This window comes from Prionailurus bengalensis, chromosome B2 (genome assembly GCF_016509475.1).
Source record: "Prionailurus bengalensis isolate Pbe53 chromosome B2, Fcat_Pben_1.1_paternal_pri, whole genome shotgun sequence".
NCBI classification, from domain to species: Eukaryota; Metazoa; Chordata; class Mammalia; order Carnivora; family Felidae; genus Prionailurus; species Prionailurus bengalensis.
This window is the reverse complement of record NC_057349.1, coordinates 3454118-3472618: the sequence shown is the minus strand read 5'-3', so window position 1 is coordinate 3472618 and position 18501 is coordinate 3454118. Positions and strand designations below refer to the sequence as shown.

Genomic DNA, 18501 nt, shown 5'->3' with positions numbered 1-18501 from the left:
TTTTCCTCGGTTTATTGAATGTTAATCCCTTCTTGTATCTCGGGAATAAATTACACTGGAGCATAATATATTATCCTTTTTATGTATTGTTGGGTGCTGATTGCCAATATTTTGCTTACAATTGCTGCATTTATATGCATAAGCAATGTTAACCTATGATTTTGTTACCTTGCAATGTCCTTTTTCAGATTTTTATATCAAAGTCGTGCTGGTCCCTTCAAATGAGTTTGGAGGTATTCCTGGGATTTTGCTGATGGCCAAATAACTCCCTCGTTTAACTCTATGTAGGCTGGAAGTTGGCCTAGGATGTTTCCATCCAATCTTTTCTCCTCTGTCCTTCACTCAGAATCATACTTGCATCTTGATTGGATAGCTCTTGGGCCTCCCGGGCTCCCTCCACGTTTTCTCTCCCAGTCTGTTTGCCCTGGCAACTTCCCTGCATATTTAATTTGGTCTTGGTGTTTGCTTCTCGGAAAACCCAGGCCAACACACTATTTTTATAATACGCTTCTAGTTTAGGCTGCACAGAATTTTTGCCATGCAAAAAATTTCACTACATCATCTACCTGTAGCTACTAACAGAATCAGTATAGAAAGCAGGTTTCCCCACATCTCAGCGGGCACTCCGGCGGGGAGGCTGGCGGGAGGCCCTGCTGATCAGCACAAAGGGGCTGAGACTGGCATAACCGAGCGTTAGAAACAGTTTCGTATTTAACGCCGTGTGGTCATGGGTCAAGAAGGAGCCGATGCAGAAGGAGAAAATGAAGTCTGCCCAATAAAAGAGAAGGAAGCAGGCCATGAGGAGGAGGGCACTCCGCGTAGCTCTCGTCTCTGGGCTGGAATTTCGCTGGAATCCGGAGCTCCGCAGGTGGAGCACACTCTGGCGATGCTTGCACAGACGGAAAGCCATGTACCCGCTGCTCCAGCCCATGAGGCTCTGGGAGATGATGTCCCGCAGCGCCATGAGAGTCAGGAAGAGCCACCTGACGATCAGCCCCGAGGGCAGCATGTGGCAATAGGGGTGGGAGCCAGACGGTGTGATCCCGGACCCGTTGGTGCTCTGGGCGGCTGTGATGTAGGAGAGCAAGTTGGAGCTTATCAGGGAATTCACGATCCAGAAGAGGAGGAGAGAGGGGAGCACTTGCCGCGCGGTGTGGGGCTTGAGCTTTCTCCACGAGGAGGTCCTGGGGCTGATGGCGATGGCCTGGACCACGCTGAGGAGACAGGTGGTGCACATGGACAGGCCACGGGCCACTCTCCCCAGATAAAACACAGTTTTGCAACCGGCACTATCTAGAAAGTTACTGACATGAAAAGCTGCTGTTACATCGAAAATGCCTCTGGCACAAAGTGTCATGGTATTGCTAAAAGCCAGGTGGACGAGGAGAAGGTCTGTGGGCTTTTTCTTGGGACCCATGACAAAAACGTACACATGGCTCGCAAACGAAAAGAAGTTTCCCCGCACAGCCAGGTCCAGTAAGAGAAAGCAAGATTGTTCCCCGGATGCAGTCAGTCCAGTTTATCTTCCACCTCATGGACAGTACAGGAAAAACCTTTTGAGGAAAACAGACAAGTGAGGACGGCGGAGACAAACGTGTTTTACGGCCGTGGCCTCTCTCCGGTTGACTGAAGGGGACAGAGAAGCGGAAATACCGCAGTGCGTGCATGGTCCTGCCTATGCGTTCTGCTCAATCGACGCTTTCTCTGCCCTTTACGCTTCTGCAGCAGCATTTGATTTCTAGAAGGGATGACTGTAAAGTCTGCATGTCCCACATCACACACGGTCCACCCGATTCCCTAACTTTACCTTCTGAACGCTCCACCTGTCCGTGCGCCTGCGACAGTGTTCCCCAACCCGCGGTCAATCCCTGCTTTGTGACGCTGCCTTTCACCGTCCCTCACGTCCGATATCCAGCCAGCTTCACGTTGTAGGGCGCATCGTGGGTCCTCCCCACCCCCTCTGGTAGCCTGTGCCTTCGTGACTCTACTGCTATGAGCCCTGGCTGGAAACAGTTGACCTTGTCTGGAGAATTGCCTCTGGCAAGAGAAAGCAACCTCTACCAGGAGGATACACACTGCCCCCACCCCTGTCCGGGCCTTACTCAGAGAACCTAGGCCGGTTACCGCCTGCGGGAAGGAGCTCGGCCACCTCCACATGTGGGGTGCTCCGTTAGGCAGATTCATTCCGTGGTCTCGTAGGCTGGACGTGGCTGATATGTTCTGATAACTAAGACCACATCTGGAACTTGTTTTCACTGGTTCACCCCTCCTTTATCTTCACTTCCTCCAACCCCCCACCCCCACCCCCGCAATAAACCCTGTGAACAGAATTAAACTTTCAGAATCTGCTTTGAGGAAATCCAGTTATGGCTAATGTCGTACTGATTATGTTTCTTTTTTTTTTTTAATTTTTTAAATTTAAATTCCAATTAGTTAACCTAAGTGTAGTCTTGGCTTCAAGAATAGAACCCCGTGATTCATCTCTTACGTATGACACCCAGGGCTCATCCCAACAAGGGCCCTCCTCAATGCCCAGCCCCCAGTTAGCCCATCCCCCCACTCACCCTGCTCCAGCAACCCTCAGTTTGTTCTCTGTATTTAAGAGTCTCTTATGGTTTGCCTCCCCCTCTGTTTGAATCTTATTTTTCCTTCCCTTCCCCTATGTTCATCTGTTGAGTTTCTCAAATTCCACATATGAGTGAAATCACACGGAATCTGTCTTTCTCTGACTGACTTATTTTGCTTAGCATAATACCCTCCAGGTACATCCATGTTGTTGCAAAAAGCAAGATTTAAATCTTTTTCATTGCTGAGGAGTATTCCATTGTGTGTGTGTGTGTGTGTGTGTGTGTGTGTATATACACACCACATCTTCTTTATCCACTCATCAATAGATGGACATTTGGGCTCTTTCCATAATTTAGCTATTGTTGATAGCGCTGTTGTAAACATTGGGGTGCATGTGCCCCCTTTGAACCAGCATTTGTGTATCCTTTGGATAAATACCTAATAGTGCAATTACTGAGTTGTAGGGTAATTTTATGTTTAACTTTTTGGGGAACCTCCATACTGTTTTCCAGAGTGGCTGCATCAGCTTGCATTCCCACCAAAAGCGCAAGAGTGTTCTCCCCTTTCTCCACATCCTTGCCAACATCTGTTGTTTCCCGAGTTGTTAATTTTAGTGATTCTGACTGGCTTGAGGTAATATCTCATTGTGGTTTTGATTTGTATTTCCCTGATGATGAGTGATGTTGAGCATCTTTTCATGTGTCTGCTGGCCCTCTGGATGTCTTTTTTGGAAAAGTGTCTATTCATGTTTTTGCACACTTCTTCACTGGATTATTTGGTTTTTAGGTGTTGAGCTGGGTAAATTCTTTACAGATTTTGGATACTAACGCTTTATCTGATATGTCGTTTGCAAATATCTTCTCCCATTCCGTCCGTTGCCTTTTAGTTTTTGTTGATTGCTTCCTTCCTTGTGCAGAAGTTTTTTATCTTGACGAAGTCCTAATTGTTCACTTTTGCTTTTATTTCCCTTGCCTCAGCGACACATCCAGTAAGAAGTTGCTTGGCCGGGCCAAAGACATTGCTGCCTGTTTTCTCCTGCAGGATTTTGATGGTTTCCTGTATCACAGTTAGGTATTTTATCCATTTTGAATTTACTTTTGTGTAACGTAACATTTGTCTAACCTGACCATTTTCTCCGTCAGAAGTGCTACCCTGATATCTCATACTGTGGTTAGTATATTTTCCTAGCTCCTGACTCTTCCCTAAAAATAGGATTTTCCCTATTCATTTTGTGCCAGTTGAGATTTCAAAGCAGAAGTCTGTTTCTTTGAATCTCTATCTTACAGTCCCTTGATGGCTTTGCATTTAGTCCGAGCTCAGTTGCCTTCTCTTGATCTGTGCAAAGCTACCTGCTTGACATCCTTGCTTTCGGATCCATCTTGTAGGAAAGTGCTAGCGTACATTTAACTCCTGCAAACAAACTGAATCTTGGCACTTATCTGACCCACAGGAATATGCATAAAGTCCCTGTGCCTCACCTGCTACCACCCTTCTTATCTCTCACTCCTGTCTATTCATCAGAAACCAGCTGCTATGGACTGAATGTTTGCGTCCCCCACAATTCAACATAAGAATGTGATGTGATGTGATGTGATGTGATGTGATGTGTTATTAGGAAGGGTGGGGGGACTTGGGAGTTGATTAGGTTTAGATGAGGTCATAACAATGGACAGGATTAATGCCCTTGTACCAGCATTCTTTAGATTTGTAAAATTATGAATACATTTCAAAATTTCTAGAAGAATATCTTTTTTTAATTAAATTAAATATTAAAAAATTTAAGTCAACATATCTAAATATCTTTTCGTGTCTCTGTAAAAGAAGCCCAAAGTAGATAAAACTGTATTTAGTAATTACTGTTGGAATATTTTGTCTTGTTTGGAAACGATCTAGCTTTCTAATGGATTTCACTTAATTTACCATTTAACCTAATCCAGCAAAATTTTAAAGTTTTAGGTTACCAAAAAGACTTAGAAAAATCAAGTGGACATAAATGTTACTGGAAGGCTTATTTATAACAATGTATCTTCCATTTACTTGCTTTTAAAAGTTATATGTAGATTACGTGCAAAAACCTCACTAAACATTAGGCAAAATCAGCCATTATCTTAAGCTATCACATTCTGTTTGTTGTTCACAGGTCTCCTAGGAGACATGAACTTACTTGGCTAGTAAACTCAGAATAAATTTTTTACATTTAATGTCAACAATTCTAAAGACACGTCTGTTTTAAAGAAACCATCAGCCTTAAACTAGCTTTTTTAAATGGTAGTTTATTTTTTATTTTCATTTCTTGAGGTAGAGAGAGAGAACAAGCAGGAGAGTGGGGCAGAGGGAAAGAGAGAATCCGGAGCAGGCTCCACATTGCATGGAGCCTGACTCAGAGCTCGATCTTGAGACCGTGAGATCGTGACCTGAGCCGAAATCAAGAGTCGGACGCTTAACGGACTAGGCCACCCAGGTGCCCCTAAACTAGCTTTTATATCAAGTATTTTATTAGATCACGTGAACTTGCATAGCATTTGGGTTAGTTTCTACCTTTCTGAGTTTTAGAATGCCCAATTTTTATGAGCACCTGACTTTAAATCAACTAAATAGAGCTCTTTTACAAATCAATTTTAGCAATACCATTCGGGGATAGAAAAATATCTCACATAGACAACAACGGTCCTACCATCATTGGATTGCTTAATATTGAAAGGAAAAAGAGGCATCTGCCTGAGTTGAGATCAAAGAATAAAGAACAGTAGGAAACAAAACTAGAATTGCCTTCATTCCATAAGGCAATTCCAACCATAAGATTTACAATGTTAAGGTATCAGTGTTTTCAAGATTTATTTCCTTTATAAGCCTGAGACCCAAGGGCTGTGCCAGGCTCAGCGGTGGGAAATGATAAAAGCAGCATCCCGGAGACTGCATTTAAACCCTGGGTGTGCACCCCAATCTGGCTGTGTCTAGCTCTATGATTTGGGGAGCCCGGGTTTTCTCTCTCTTATATAGTACTTGCTAAATGGTTCAGTAATTGGCGACTCGCCGCTATAGCAAATATAACACTGTAGCAAATAAATAGGATGAAACCATGGATATGTTGAAGCGTTTGGTCAGGACCTGGGACACGTTCGTAAGGCGCGTCTCGGTTCACGTTAGTGACTTGGTTTTGCTTCCAGGCGCTGCTCCCCTTTCCCTCACTCTTTGTGACCATCCCCCCTCTGCTCCCCTCATCTCTCCTTTCCAGGCCGGCCCGTCCATTTCTACCTCCCACCTGACGGACCTGCCCAGTCTCCCGGAGACTGGGGCCTGGATCCCCCGGCGGCTTACCCGGCCTCGTTGATCCGGGACGCACACTCGTGCCCGGACTCACACCCGCTAGCTTTGCGGTCCGCCGCTCCCACCTTCAAACCCTGGTTCCTCCGCTCTCCCTCTACATGTTACGTGAGCTCCCTAGGGCCCCACGACCCCCATCTGTAAAATGGGACCGATGCTTTGTATCGGACTGGTCTGTTGGGAGGACTGAGTGAGCGTCACTGCCTGGAAACTACTAAAGAGCAATTCCCTAAAAGACAACCATTAGTGTCATGCGCGCTTTCCTTCCACCCTTTGTGTCAGTGTCTCAGCAATGCTAAGGGTCTACTGTGTTAGGTTTTGAAGCTACTGTGCGGTTTAAAAGAAAAATGCAGAATACATGTGACAACACTTGGAATTCTAAATCTTAGTAGAGCAGGCAAGCGTGCCCAGTGCCGAAAAGGCAGAACTAACGGGCACAGAGCCCCTCTGCCGGGAGGGGACGTGCACACGAGCTGAGAGAAAACTCCAGAGAGAGTCAGTGCGTGCGCGCACACCCGGGTGAGCCGCCCTGGGCGTCCATCTGACGCCCCCCCCCCCCCGCCACCCCGGGAGGAAGGGGCAGCTTCCGGCACAGCGTGGACCCCCGGGCTCACCTCCTGTGCAGCACAGAGAAGCCGCGTCTCCCGAAGGGCTGGGAGGCGGCCAGCTGTCCTCCCCCTGGGTCTCGGCCGCTCCTGCCACACAACCGACCCAGCAGAGCGGCTCCGACTCTCCTCTCCTCTCGCGCCTGTCCGGCCCCGCCCTGCCCCCCAAGGGCCTGTGTCCGAAGCCAAGGCCGGCGCCCACCCGTGGCCGCCAGGGGTACCCACCTCGTCAGCTGCACGCGGCCCTGCTCGGGGAGAGGGTGTTCTGGCCGCAGCGCCAGCCGGGCCCTGTTATACCTCCCCGGGTCCCCGTGCCCCTGGCTCAGGCGCTGAGGTCACGATGTCAGTGTCAAGGGCTCCTTGTGCACCAGGTGGGTCCCCGGGGCCCACTTCTCCCCTCTCCCTGATGCTCTGTAATTTGCGGAGCCGGGAACCGTCCTCATGCAATTAGAGTCAACGCACTGCAGGCTGAGCGCTGGTGCAGCTGGGGCCCTGGTGGGGGGGCTGGGGGTCCCCGGACCTCATTAGGGCCTCCTGCCACCCCCACCCCCGCCCCACTGGTCGCCACAGCTCAGGAAAGACACCTGAGAATCACAAGTGCTCACTTCGTGAATAGTTTAAACTGCACCCACACTGATAACAGAAGATCACTGAGGGGCAGGGTCAGAACCCCCACTGCTCCCCCCCCACCTCGTGATAGACGGGGTCCAGAAGGGAGCAGGAGGGGGACTCCTGGGGTGCTGGCTTCCTGATCTGGGGGCTGGTCGTGGGCTCTGAGTCAGTCCATACAGCTCACTGAGGTGCTCCCTTCTGAGTGGGTTCATTTCTTTTGCAAGTTTGCCTCCAAATGGTGTCGGTGGCCCAGAAGGTCAGGTCCTGCGGTCATGGTCCAGACCCGGGTCTGAGTGGGATGAGCGTACCCCCCACCCAGAGTTGTTCGGGTCCCTAGTGCCACTTACAGAGATGGCTCCTTTCTAGCTGGTCCATTCAAGCAGGGGAGGGAAGCTAATGTGACATTCACCCCCGCCTCGTGGCACAGACGGGCTTACATAGTCCTTCTCCGCAGGACCTGGCCGTGAAGGAAGGCCCGGGACTGACAGGTGCTGGCTGGGCCCCGGAGTGAGCTGGGTTCCCGTCAGCTGGGTGAGGTGGGGGTTAGTGGAAGGAGGGGAGAGGTGAGGGCGCAGAGGACACTGGGGGTTTTCCATCCCTTCGGGGAGGACAACCCTGGGAGCACCTCCCGTCCTGCTGGGCGCTGCTGATGACGCACGCTTTGCTCGCTTACGTTGCTTTTCATCTCACTTACACGGCTTTTATTCAGTCCTTCGGGTCCCTTAGTGTAACCTTTGTGCTCCCCCAAAGTGGGGTGCGCGCGAGTGTCTGAATATCTTCTCGCAGACCGTGTCTGCTGTTCGCAGAGCTCCCGTCGGCACAAGGATGCAGACGGGAGGCACTCTTTGGAGAAAACGCCAGATTGCTGCAATTTTCGCTCAGCGCCTGTAAAGAGAGGCACATGATAATGAATTATACATCAGAGTACTTTATATAAGTCATTTGACCTTCATGAAAATGGGAGAAATAAGTTGGATGCTGAGGCTGGAGGGCTTAAGTAACTCCCAGAGGGCAGCCAGTAGGACTCCTACCCAGATCTCTCATAAATCATGCTCCTCCAAAAGCCCCCTAAGTAGAGCGCCTGGGTGGCTCAGTCAGTTGAGCGTCCGACTTCGGCTCAGGTCGTAATCTCACAGTTTGTGAGTTGGAGCCCCTCGTGGCTCTGTGCTGACAGCTTGAGCCTGGAGCCTGCTTCCGATTCTGTGTCTCCCTCTCTCTCGGCCCCTCCCCTGCCCATGCTCTGTCTCTTTCTCTCTGTCTCTCAAAAAATAAATATTAAAAAAAAATTTTTTTAAAGCCCCCTAAGTAAGGAAAATAGCAAGCTACAGACTGGTAAACCGTATCTACAACCAACTATGCTGAATCAGTATTCAGAATATATATGAAGCCTTGCTAAAATAAACAGGAAAAAGACAAAAGAAAAAAATGGGGGCGGGGAGGAAGAGCCATTCTGCAGAAGAGTAAAAACCTGAATGGAATATATAAAGATGAGGACACACTCGGGCTCAGTAGTTTTATGGCAATGTAAATTAAAACCACACACAAAAATAATATTTTTCTCAAATTTAAAGGGACCGAAGACCAAGTGTTAGTGAGCATGTGGGACACTGGGGATTTAGGGCTGGTGGCTTGTTGATTGGAACATCTGTGGAAATAGTTCGGGATTATTCCTTTTTTAATGTTCATTTATTTTTGACAGAGAGAGGGACAGAGCATGAGCGGGGGAGGGTCAGAGAGAGAGGGAGACACAGAATGTGAAGCAGGCTCCAGGCTCTGAGCTGTCAGCACAGAGCCCAACGTGGGGCTCGAACTCATGAACCGTGAGATCATGGCCTGAGCTGAAGTCGGACGCTTAACCGACTGAGCCACCCAGGCGCCCCTGAAATTATTAACCAGGAAGTGTGAATAACTCATGGCCTATGACTCAGCTGTTAAATGACCACTGCCATATCTCACTGTTACCAGATACCTTACTACTCTACGACGTATACCTTAGAATACTAGTTTTTGAAGTGTGGTCCTGACGTGGGGTTCAGAGATCTGAGCATCACTTGGGAACTGGTTAGAGATGAAAATTCTACGGCCCGTCCCAGACCTACTGAGTCCGAAACTCTTGGGAGTGTTTCCCAATGATTTGTGTTTTAACAGGCCGTCCAGGGAGCGCTGAGGCACTCGGTTCTTTGAGAGCCACTTCTGTAGGGTGCGTCTGGCACGTTTGTGCAGGACACAAGGCAGTTAGTAGAGTTGCTTTTAGGGCAAATGAATAACAACCAACAAGAACTAGAAATAAATCTAAGCCAGTAAGAGAATGAATAAAGACGTCGTGATACATTCGTACAACTGAATATTTGACAGCACTGGGTATAATGAATTGCGCCTACAACCACAAGACGAACAAGCGGGAGAAAGTTAGGTAAGTTAAGGTACAATTTTAATAGAGTTTCAAACAAGGGAAACTCCATGTGTATTGTTTTGGGATCCATGCATATGTAACAAATGAAAATAAGCAGGGAAATATTATGTCTTACCTTTTGATATTTATTTCTAACCTAACTATATTTTTCAGAAAATACAGTTTTAACTATACTGTTAAAATATTTTTTGAGACCTTAGGGCCCCGTAATGTTTTGCACACCTTCTTTTTTTTATGTTTATTTAGTTTTGAGAGAGAGAGAGAGAGGCAGGGAGTGGATGGGGAAGGGCAGAGAGACAGGGAGACACAGAATCCGAAGCAGGCTCCAGGCTCTGAGCTGTCAGCACAGAGCCCAACGTGGGGCTTGAACTCGCGGACCTCGAGATCATGACCTGAGCGAAAGTCGGATGCCCAACTGACTGAGCCATCAAGGCGCCCCTACACCATCTTAATAATACATATTCTCTTTAATTTTAGGATGTAAGAGTCTAAATATGTTTTAAATTATTAATTATGTTGTTCTAAATGTTTACTAATTTCTGGTCTTATTTACCTATCAATAAGTGAAAAAGGTATGTTGAAATTTTATAGTGGTGAATATGTAAATTTCTCCCTGTGGTTCTATCACTTCTGTTTTCTATATTTTAAGATTATTTTAGTAACTATATACAGTTGGGAATTCTTTTATTATATGATTTGGAACTTTTATCACTATATGGAAACCCTCTATGGTCAGCAGGAATGCTCTCTTGCCTTCATTGTTTTGTGTCGTGTTAATATAGGTCCTCTTACATTCTTACTATTTTCATTAGTCAAGGTATCTTCTTCCACAATTTTACTCTTAACCTGATCTGTCATTATGTGTTGGATAGGCCTCTTAAAGAGGGAAAAGGGCAGTATTTGATATCTAATTTCCCCTAATGCAATAGTCATAGGCAGCAAAGAATAACGTCTTGATCTACGGCCTCTGGAATTACTTTTCCTGAGTTTGATGTCGGCTTCCGCCAGCGGCCAGCTCTGAGACCTTGGGAAGGTGATTTACTGACTCGTTGCTTTCTCAAGAATAAGTCAATGAGAGCAAATTAAATTGTTGAATGTTTGTGAAACATATAAATGTTTGATGTTTCGAAGAGTAAAATCTCTCCCAGACCGAGAGAATCAAAGTCAGCTCATGCTGAAAAAAGAGAAGAGCACTCATCAGGCTTTGAGGACGCATGTAGGCAAATCAGGCTGCAAAGTGTACAGGCAGGACCATTTCTTCCAAGGTCACAGAGCAGCTGAACAACACTGTAAATGCCCCCTCTTGAAATCCCTACTGCTTTCATACCAATGAGGCCCCAAACCAGTTTTTTAAATTTTTTTTAATGTTTATTTATCTTAGAGAGAGAGAGAGAGAGGCAGAGCGTGAGTGGGGGAGGAGCAGAGAGAGAGGGAGACGCGGCATCCGAAGCAGGCTCCAGGCTCTGAGCGGTCAGCACAGAGCCCCACGTGGGGCTCGAACTCACGAACAGTGAGATCACGGCCTGAGCGGAAGTCAGCCGCCTAACCGAGGGAGCCACCCAGGCGCCCCACCCAAAAGCACTTTTGATATACCTGTTTGTTACTGGGGATCCCCCATTGCTAACCCACCTTAGATTCACGACTGCACCCAATTCTTACTTACTGCTGGCTTCTCCGAATTACTAATCCCATCTCAGAAACAGGAACTGATCCTGCTTCCCCAAGCCCCTGCTCGGACTCCTTTAGCCGAAACCCAAACCTGCCCAGAGATCCTTCCCATATGAGAGACCATTCCATGGTTGGGCATTAACATGTTGTTATGGTACGTAGTGATCTACTTGGATTTCTTTGATTTGTACTCTTCCCGTATTTGTGTTTATCATTCCTTCTGCTCTGTCTTTTCTTCTTTCATTTCCCCTGTTATTCTACTCTTCTTTTCCTCCACCCACCCACGTGGTATACATTTTGTTCAGGTTTTTTTTGCGTGCTTATTACTGAAATGTCATCCCGCATGGTTGACTTTACAGAGCCTGAAGTCACGGTACTCCGTAAGGTTCTCTAAGCATTACAACACTTTGAAACACTGGAAATCTAATTGCTTCTTTCTGCGAAACTATTCCTATCCAGTACTTTAATTCCCATCTTTTCAGTCAAAAAGGAGACATTATTTATCTGATTCACCATCATCTTATACTGGCAATATTTGCTTATGTTTATCTATTTAACGGTTTCTTTTCCTTTTTTTTTTTTTACTTACACTTTAGCTCTCCTAGGTTTTTTTTTTTTTAATAATTCCTCAAGTATGAGCTTGAAGATTCCTTAATAAATCTTTCTTAGTGGCAGTATCGCCCTATTTTGCTTCATCTCACATTATATTTATTTGATCCTTATATGTGAGAGACACATTTACTTTGTATAACCCTGCCAGTTGACAGCATTTTTTCCCCCAACAGTGTCAAAATATATCTTCTCACTTCAGACTTTTGAGAAATCTATGCCAATCTGCACATCCTTTCCTCAGAAATCTTTTTTTCTGGCTGCTTTAAAAATCTTTTCACTTCTGTGCTATGAATTGCCCTACAATGTGTCTGATGCGATCACTTTCTGTTTAACTCGCTAAGAATCTGTATTTGTGGGCTCCTAACTTCTCTAACTTCTGAAAAATGATCAGTCATCTCCCTTCCCCCTCCCTTAAGTCAGTGGTGTTTAGCCAGAATTCTCCGCCCCCACAGAGAGGTACTCAATTTTTTCTGGTTATCTTCAAGTGCACAGGAGGTAGATGTGCTAATAAATGCCTGCTTGTTTCCTCTTGTTTGTCTTGTTTTCTTTTGTTTGTCTGGACGTCTTCCACGACAGACGTCTTAGCTTGGATCTCAGAGAGGTGGAAGGAAACTCACCTCCCCACTAAAACACAGTGTGCCTAGGCGGAGCGTGGTGACTCCTGTCCTCTCCGGATCATGCTTGTGACGCGCGCAGAAAACAGAATCTCCATCCCAGCCACCCTTTGTTAGATCCCTGTGCATAAAGGACACCGCGAGAAAGAAAGGAAAGAGACTTCTATGTGTCCAGGAGCCGGTCCCCATTCTGATTCACAGCCTTGGAACGTAGGGGAGGTGAGGAGGGGGCCAGAAAAATGGGAAAGGCTGGATACAGAAGCCTGGCTGTTGTTCATTTTCCCGTGGCACAACATTCCTATTAATACAATTAAGCCTCATTAAGACTGAGAACATTTCTGAGCCACACACTTGTAATTGTGGAGGGAGACGCACAGCTATACTTCAGGGACCGAGATTCCGCCGAGGGATTTCTCCGCCCGAGCGGGCTGACAACTTTGGAAATTGAGGTCTCGGTCAGGCTGTAGGTTTGCCAAGAGCTCCTCAAACCCAGAGGGTACAAATATGGCTTCGCGGGTTCACCTGCCAGAAGGACCGACCTAGAACTTGACCGCACAGCGGGTGCGGGTGAGCACAGCCGACCGGTTCCTCCAGTTGGCCCTGCGCCCTACAGAGTCCGCCTCGGAGGCAGGGACGTCGCTTCTCTCTGCGACCAAGTGAGGGAGCTCCCGAGAGGGCTCCGGGAGCCTGACCGCACTGACCCGTCGGACCTTTCCCAGGTACGTGCCGGGGCCAGAAAGCGGGTGGGGCCGCCTTCCGCAAAGGTGCCTCCAGACGCGTTTGGGTTCGGGGTCTGGTACCACAGGACACTCCGCGGTGGGCCCCCACATTGGGCTCCCGCTCTCTTTTAGCCAGAAAGCAAGCAGGTGTGAGGGTAGTTCGGGTTTCCAGGAACAACTCTTTCTTCGGCCTCCACGCTCACCCGTGTTACGACTCTGTCCGCCCCGTCAGCGTTTACAACATCTGTACCCGCGTCTGGTGCATCTGTGTTCGGCAGCTGAGCCGGCCTTGTCTCGGCCAGCGTGCTGCTAATCCCCAAGTGCATGCGTTTCACTGCGAGCTTGTCTTCCCGCCTGCACCCTGCGGCCTCCCCATCTATCATACGTTCTACCGCAGGTGTATGTCAGCTTCGCCCCTGGGCTTGCGGGGACACCTCTTAACAGCCACCAGGGTGGCCGTTGCAGTGGCTGTTGGCGAAGTCCCACCTCTTCGTTGCCGGGTTGCCGGGTCATGACGTGGGGGCCCAAGGCAATCCCCTGCAATTGGACCCTAGGGGTCTGTAGCCGAAAGCGCTGATCTCATCTGTTAGTTGAGAACACCAGCCGACAGGGATGCGCCTCCTTGGTTCAGCGGGTAGGTGTTAGGTCCAGAAGGGGCTCTACGCACCTGTCTGAAGGGAAAAGGTGTCTGGGAAAATCGTTTCCTTAGACATTTCCCAAAACGAATCTGGGGGGACACCGTCCCTCCCTCCTCTGCCAGGGTTCGGTCGGAAACGAAGAGAAGCGGCTGATTGGGTGACACAGACACCGGTCCCAACTCTGATTCAGAGCTTTGAAATTTGGGGAAGATGAAAAGAAGGCTGCAAACTTGGGAGACTCTGGGTCGAGAGAAGCAAAACCAAACGGGAACCTATTTGATGAGGACACGGCGGGGCACTGAGCTGTGCTGAGTGCAGTCACTGTAACAGATTCCAGGCCTTGGACTAAACAGTGAATCTGTTCTGACTCCAGAAGGTTGGCTCAGGTGCTGTTCCTGCCATCAGGCGGGCCGTTTATTTCACGAGGTGCGAGGCAGTTGGGATCCTGCCACGTTTTCTCCGACAACGTGGCGCAGGCCTCGGTCTGCCCACGTGTCCGTGGGGGGGAGGACGCGGGGGCCCAAAGGCCACGACCGAGGTCCCCGGGTCGTGAGGCCTCCTGGTGCCAAACCCGGACACAAGCCTAAGTTCATGCAGCTCGTGCCGCCAGACGCCTTCCGGGCCACGGTCGTCCGAGCCCTTAAGGACTGGGAGCGTAGGGAGCGGGGTGAAGGCCTGTGGGCCGCCTTTCCAAGCACACAGGGCCCGTGCAAGCCCCGCGGTTCAGTCAGACCTCCTGGTTTATGTTGTCTGGGGAAGCTGTCAGCAGTGTTCTAGCCACTTCTGGGTGAAAAGGGAGGTGGGAGAGGTTGGGGGCGAGAGCGTGCATTTTCACCCAGGCGCGAAGGGGGCCGGCGGGCGGGGACTGACAGCAGGCGCCTCAGTTCCCTTGTCAACCGGGGCGGGAGGACAGCCGCGGGACAGCTGACCGCTCAATTCCCTGCAAACACGGATTCCCCCAGGGCTCTTGAGCGAGTGTGACCGGCGCCATCACCCTTCGTGGCTGTGCTTCCTTTTTCCTACCCAAGCGGCCCCAGCCCACTTGGCTACCCTGCCCACCCCTGGGAGTCCCTACTTCCTAACCGCCCCTGTCTCAGGACAGCGCCCAGTTCCTCGTTAGCTGGCTTCTCCTAACCGCCCCCTCCCGGGCGCCAGTAACACGCCCTGAAGGGACCCAGGCCTCCCCTGGGGTCTCCTCCGTGTCCTCAGCGGGACTCAGACCTCCTGTGCAGACCCCTGCCCCTCTGCCGGGCAGCATTCCAAGGTCCCCCCACCCCCCCACCCCCCGGGCCCTGCCCAGACTGCATCAGGTCCCATCAGAGCTCGTCCAGCCCACGGACCATGTCTGCACGTCTCTGGCTGATCCGGCTTTAAAAGTTGGGGTCCCATCTCCAAAGGCTACGCCGTCTGATTTGGTGTTGAAACTAGGAAAACCCGGTGAAAACTTGCAAGCAGTGAAGTCACAGACTCAGTTTGGGTTTTCAAAGACAACTCTGGAAGTATTCAGGGCTGTGTATCAGAGGTATAAAGATTGGAATCGGGAGGCACACCAGGAAATTGTTATCCTCGTCAGAATGAGATTCGTCATGCCTGCTGAACCTCAGGGGTTCAGATGAGACAGGCTGAATGTGGGAGCTAGAGAAGACACTGATGCAACGGGAGGTTTTCAGGCTCTCGTGTGGGGACGTGGGGCGGTGAGCAAGACCCAGATTTCCTGGGGGTGGCTGATGGTGATGTCACGCGAAGAACTGGAAAGCACAGGGGGACGTCCGGTTGGGGGAAATTTTAGTTCCGCTCAGCACACGCTGGGATCGAACGTATCGGGGACACATAAACTCTGGAGCACGTAGTTTGTCTTCGCCGGTGTGGAGCCAGACAACAAAATCCGGATTGCCGCTTCAGATTCTGTATTCTGATTCTCAGGATCGCATCCGAAGCCACATAGAATGACCCGCCGAGAGCACTCATGGGGAAAGGAAGAGAGTTCTTTGGACAGAAATCTGCTCTGTCACATCCACCGTGACTGTCTTCTGTGCACCGGAGGAGCCCTTTGATGTGCATTTTTCTTCGCAGATCCACCTGGGCCCACAGCTTTCTTCGAAAGCCTCTTGCTGGATTCAAGTTTCTCTGCCCTTGAAGCAAAAACATGGTTTTGAACACTATCCGGGCAACCATTTTTCTCTTTCTCACCGGACCCGGCATCGTGGGGAACATCTCTGTGTTTGTCAAGTATACGTGCGCTTTCTTTTCGGGCACTGCGACGAAATCTGTACACCTTCTTAGCATCCACTTGGTTTTTACAAATACCGTGATACTTTTGTCCAAGGTAACGCTGAAAACAATAGCGATGTTTGGTGTGAGAAACGTCCTGGGCGACACGGGCTGTAAAGCGTTTGTGTTTCTGGAGAGGGTGGCCCGGGGCCTTTCGATCTCCACCAGCAGCTTCCTCGCCGTGGTCCAGGCCACCACCATCAGCCCCAGAGCCCCCGTGCCCGCCGGCTTCAAGCCAGCATCCGCAAGGCACATCCTTCCCTTCTGCCTCTTCTTCTGGGTCCTCAACTCCTTGGTCAGCATGAACTTACTCTACTACGTCAGAAACACGAGCAGCCTAAACAGGTCACAAGCTAGCCACGGAAATAGCTGCTCTTACGTCCTCCCAAGAAGCCAGATCATGAAGTGGATGTTTCCCATCCTCATGGCCCTGCGGGATTTCTTGTTTCTGAGTCTCATGGGCTGGGCCAGCGCCTATCTGGTGCTTCTTCTCCACAAGCACCACAGACACGTCCTCTACCTTCAGAAATCCAAGATCCTCCACCAGACCCCCCCCGCCGAGAGAAGAGCCGCTCACAGTGTTCTCCTTCTGATGCTTTGTTTTCTTTTATTTTATTGGACAGATTGTATTCTTTCTCTGGGCTTAAATTTCTCCTTAGAGAATGCTTCTTTCGTATTAAATATTCAAGAATTTCTAACTCTTGGCTATGCAATTCTCAGCCCGTTTGTGCTGATTCACAGAGACGGACATCAGGGTGGATGTTGGCATACTCAATAAATCCTGAAAAATGCCTGGTTTTTCACAGATCCCTTGGGTAGCAAGTTTGAAAGAAGACATGTTATGGCTGAGCATTAAAAAAAAAAAAAAATGAAGCCTGGCTTAAACAAATTAAAGTATCGTATTATACAACAAAGCTGGTGACTAGTAGCCATGAGCTGACAAAGAAGGAGATTATAATAACCTCTGGGGACTCAGCCTTCTTCTCATGTCCATCCTGCCACCCTCGGGAAGAGTTAGCCAATTCCACTTTCTTTCTTATAAGATGTCTCTTTAACTATCACGCTTCCTGTAGGAAGGAAAAGAATCTGTCAAATTCCATCAAAAAGCTAGTGTACTTACTCTTTGACTTATAAGCTTCTAGGAGGATCGAGCAGATAAATATTGCTCGTAGGAGATTTGTAGCCTAAAAACTATTACAAACTGCAGCAATTTTTTAAACACATCAACTAAAATATCTAGCCAAAAAGGGCTGTTTTGCTGGGTATGTGAAAATATCCTAGAGGATCCAGCCATACAAAGGAATTTTTGTTGAGCTTGTGAAAGAACAGGTGAGTTCAAAATGTATTGTTATGGAATAATATTCAAAGTGTATTTGTAATTAATAAGAGATAGTAATTCAAGAGCAATGGTATTAAAAAATGGACTGTAATATTTTTACTCGCCCTTATCTCCATCTTTTACAAGAGTTCAAAAGACACTTAAAAGAGTGTTACCTGGTTTCAGAGAAACTGGGTAAGTGAAGCAAAAACTGGAACTTCCTTTTACATCTTTCTATATTTTCGGAGTTGTTAAATCTTTGAGTATGTATTTTTAAAAAATGAATTATAATTTGTTTTGAAAATAATTTGTGACTTGTTGCAAGACACATTGGTTAGTGCCCTTACACTGCCACAATAAAACCAGCCTCATCCTAGTATGCCATGAAAGAGTCACAAAATAATGTGGTTCTACATTAATTTACATAGGAAATCAATAAGATACCACATATCTATTTGTAGATTTTTTTTTTGTAAAAATTAAAACAAAGGAAGTGTCTTGAAAGTAACCAGAGTTACATGATGGATTACCCACTGGAAAGCAACGATTCTTAAATGACAGTGGATTTCTTAGAAGAAACCGTGCACCTGAGACAAAACTTCATTGATCATGTCACCCTACTAAACTCCTTCTCTAACTGGCGATCCCCAGTGAGACTTTGGAGCTCCGGGAATTATTGTCAGTTGAGACCCAATGATCATGAATCTCTGAAAAGATGATTATATCCCTCATCTACTACACAGTTACCACAGTATATGACTGAATGTTCCTTTCAGGATGGCCGGCGGGAAGATTATCAGTGTATTTCTTTGGCAATGTAGCAGGGTTTCTTCCTGGGGATCTGTCTCTCCCATCATTTAGGTGCCATGGGTGACTGAACTGGTTCCAGTCTGGGAATGGTTAAGGATCCATGACCATTCATGATGTGCAAGGGATTCAAGTCAGATTTGTACTCACAAGGCCTGGAGTTTTTCTCCTTTTTCAGATCAAGAAAGACTTGAGTTGACCTCTTATATACATTGGTTCTAGAGAACCATAATCAACTAGTCAATGGCAAAGATCTCTGTGAGTCAGACTATTTGATTAATGTCCATACCTGTCATTCTGCATTCAAATTATTCACACTATATTTAGGCATT

General features: G+C 48.1%; 2 protein-coding genes across 2 annotated transcripts; one reads left to right on the top strand and one right to left on the bottom strand.

The window, feature by feature from the left end:
- Positions 1-129: 129 nt before the first annotated feature.
- On the bottom strand, positions 130-2343 carry LOC122490276 (vomeronasal type-1 receptor 4-like). The gene has a single exon (XM_043592885.1). The coding sequence runs from the start codon at positions 1415-1417 to the stop codon at positions 614-616; it is 804 nt and encodes a 267-aa protein (XP_043448820.1). The 5' UTR covers positions 1418-2343; the 3' UTR covers positions 130-613.
- A 13372-nt stretch (positions 2344-15715) lies between these two features.
- Positions 15716-16823, top strand: LOC122490274 (putative vomeronasal receptor-like protein 4). Its single transcript, XM_043592882.1, has one exon. The coding sequence runs from the start codon at positions 15920-15922 to the stop codon at positions 16820-16822; it is 903 nt and encodes a 300-aa protein (XP_043448817.1). The 5' UTR covers positions 15716-15919; the 3' UTR covers position 16823.
- The last annotated feature ends 1678 nt before the right edge of the window (positions 16824-18501 follow it).

What these genes read in the sequence shown, in the direction of transcription:
- LOC122490274 (XM_043592882.1), top strand. Translation starts at nt 15,920, where the DNA reads ATGGTTTTGAACACTATCCGGGCAACCATTTTTCTCTTTCTCACCGGA.
- LOC122490276 (XM_043592885.1), bottom strand. Translation starts at nt 1,417, where the DNA reads ATGGGTCCCAAGAAAAAGCCCACAGACCTTCTCCTCGTCCACCTGGCT.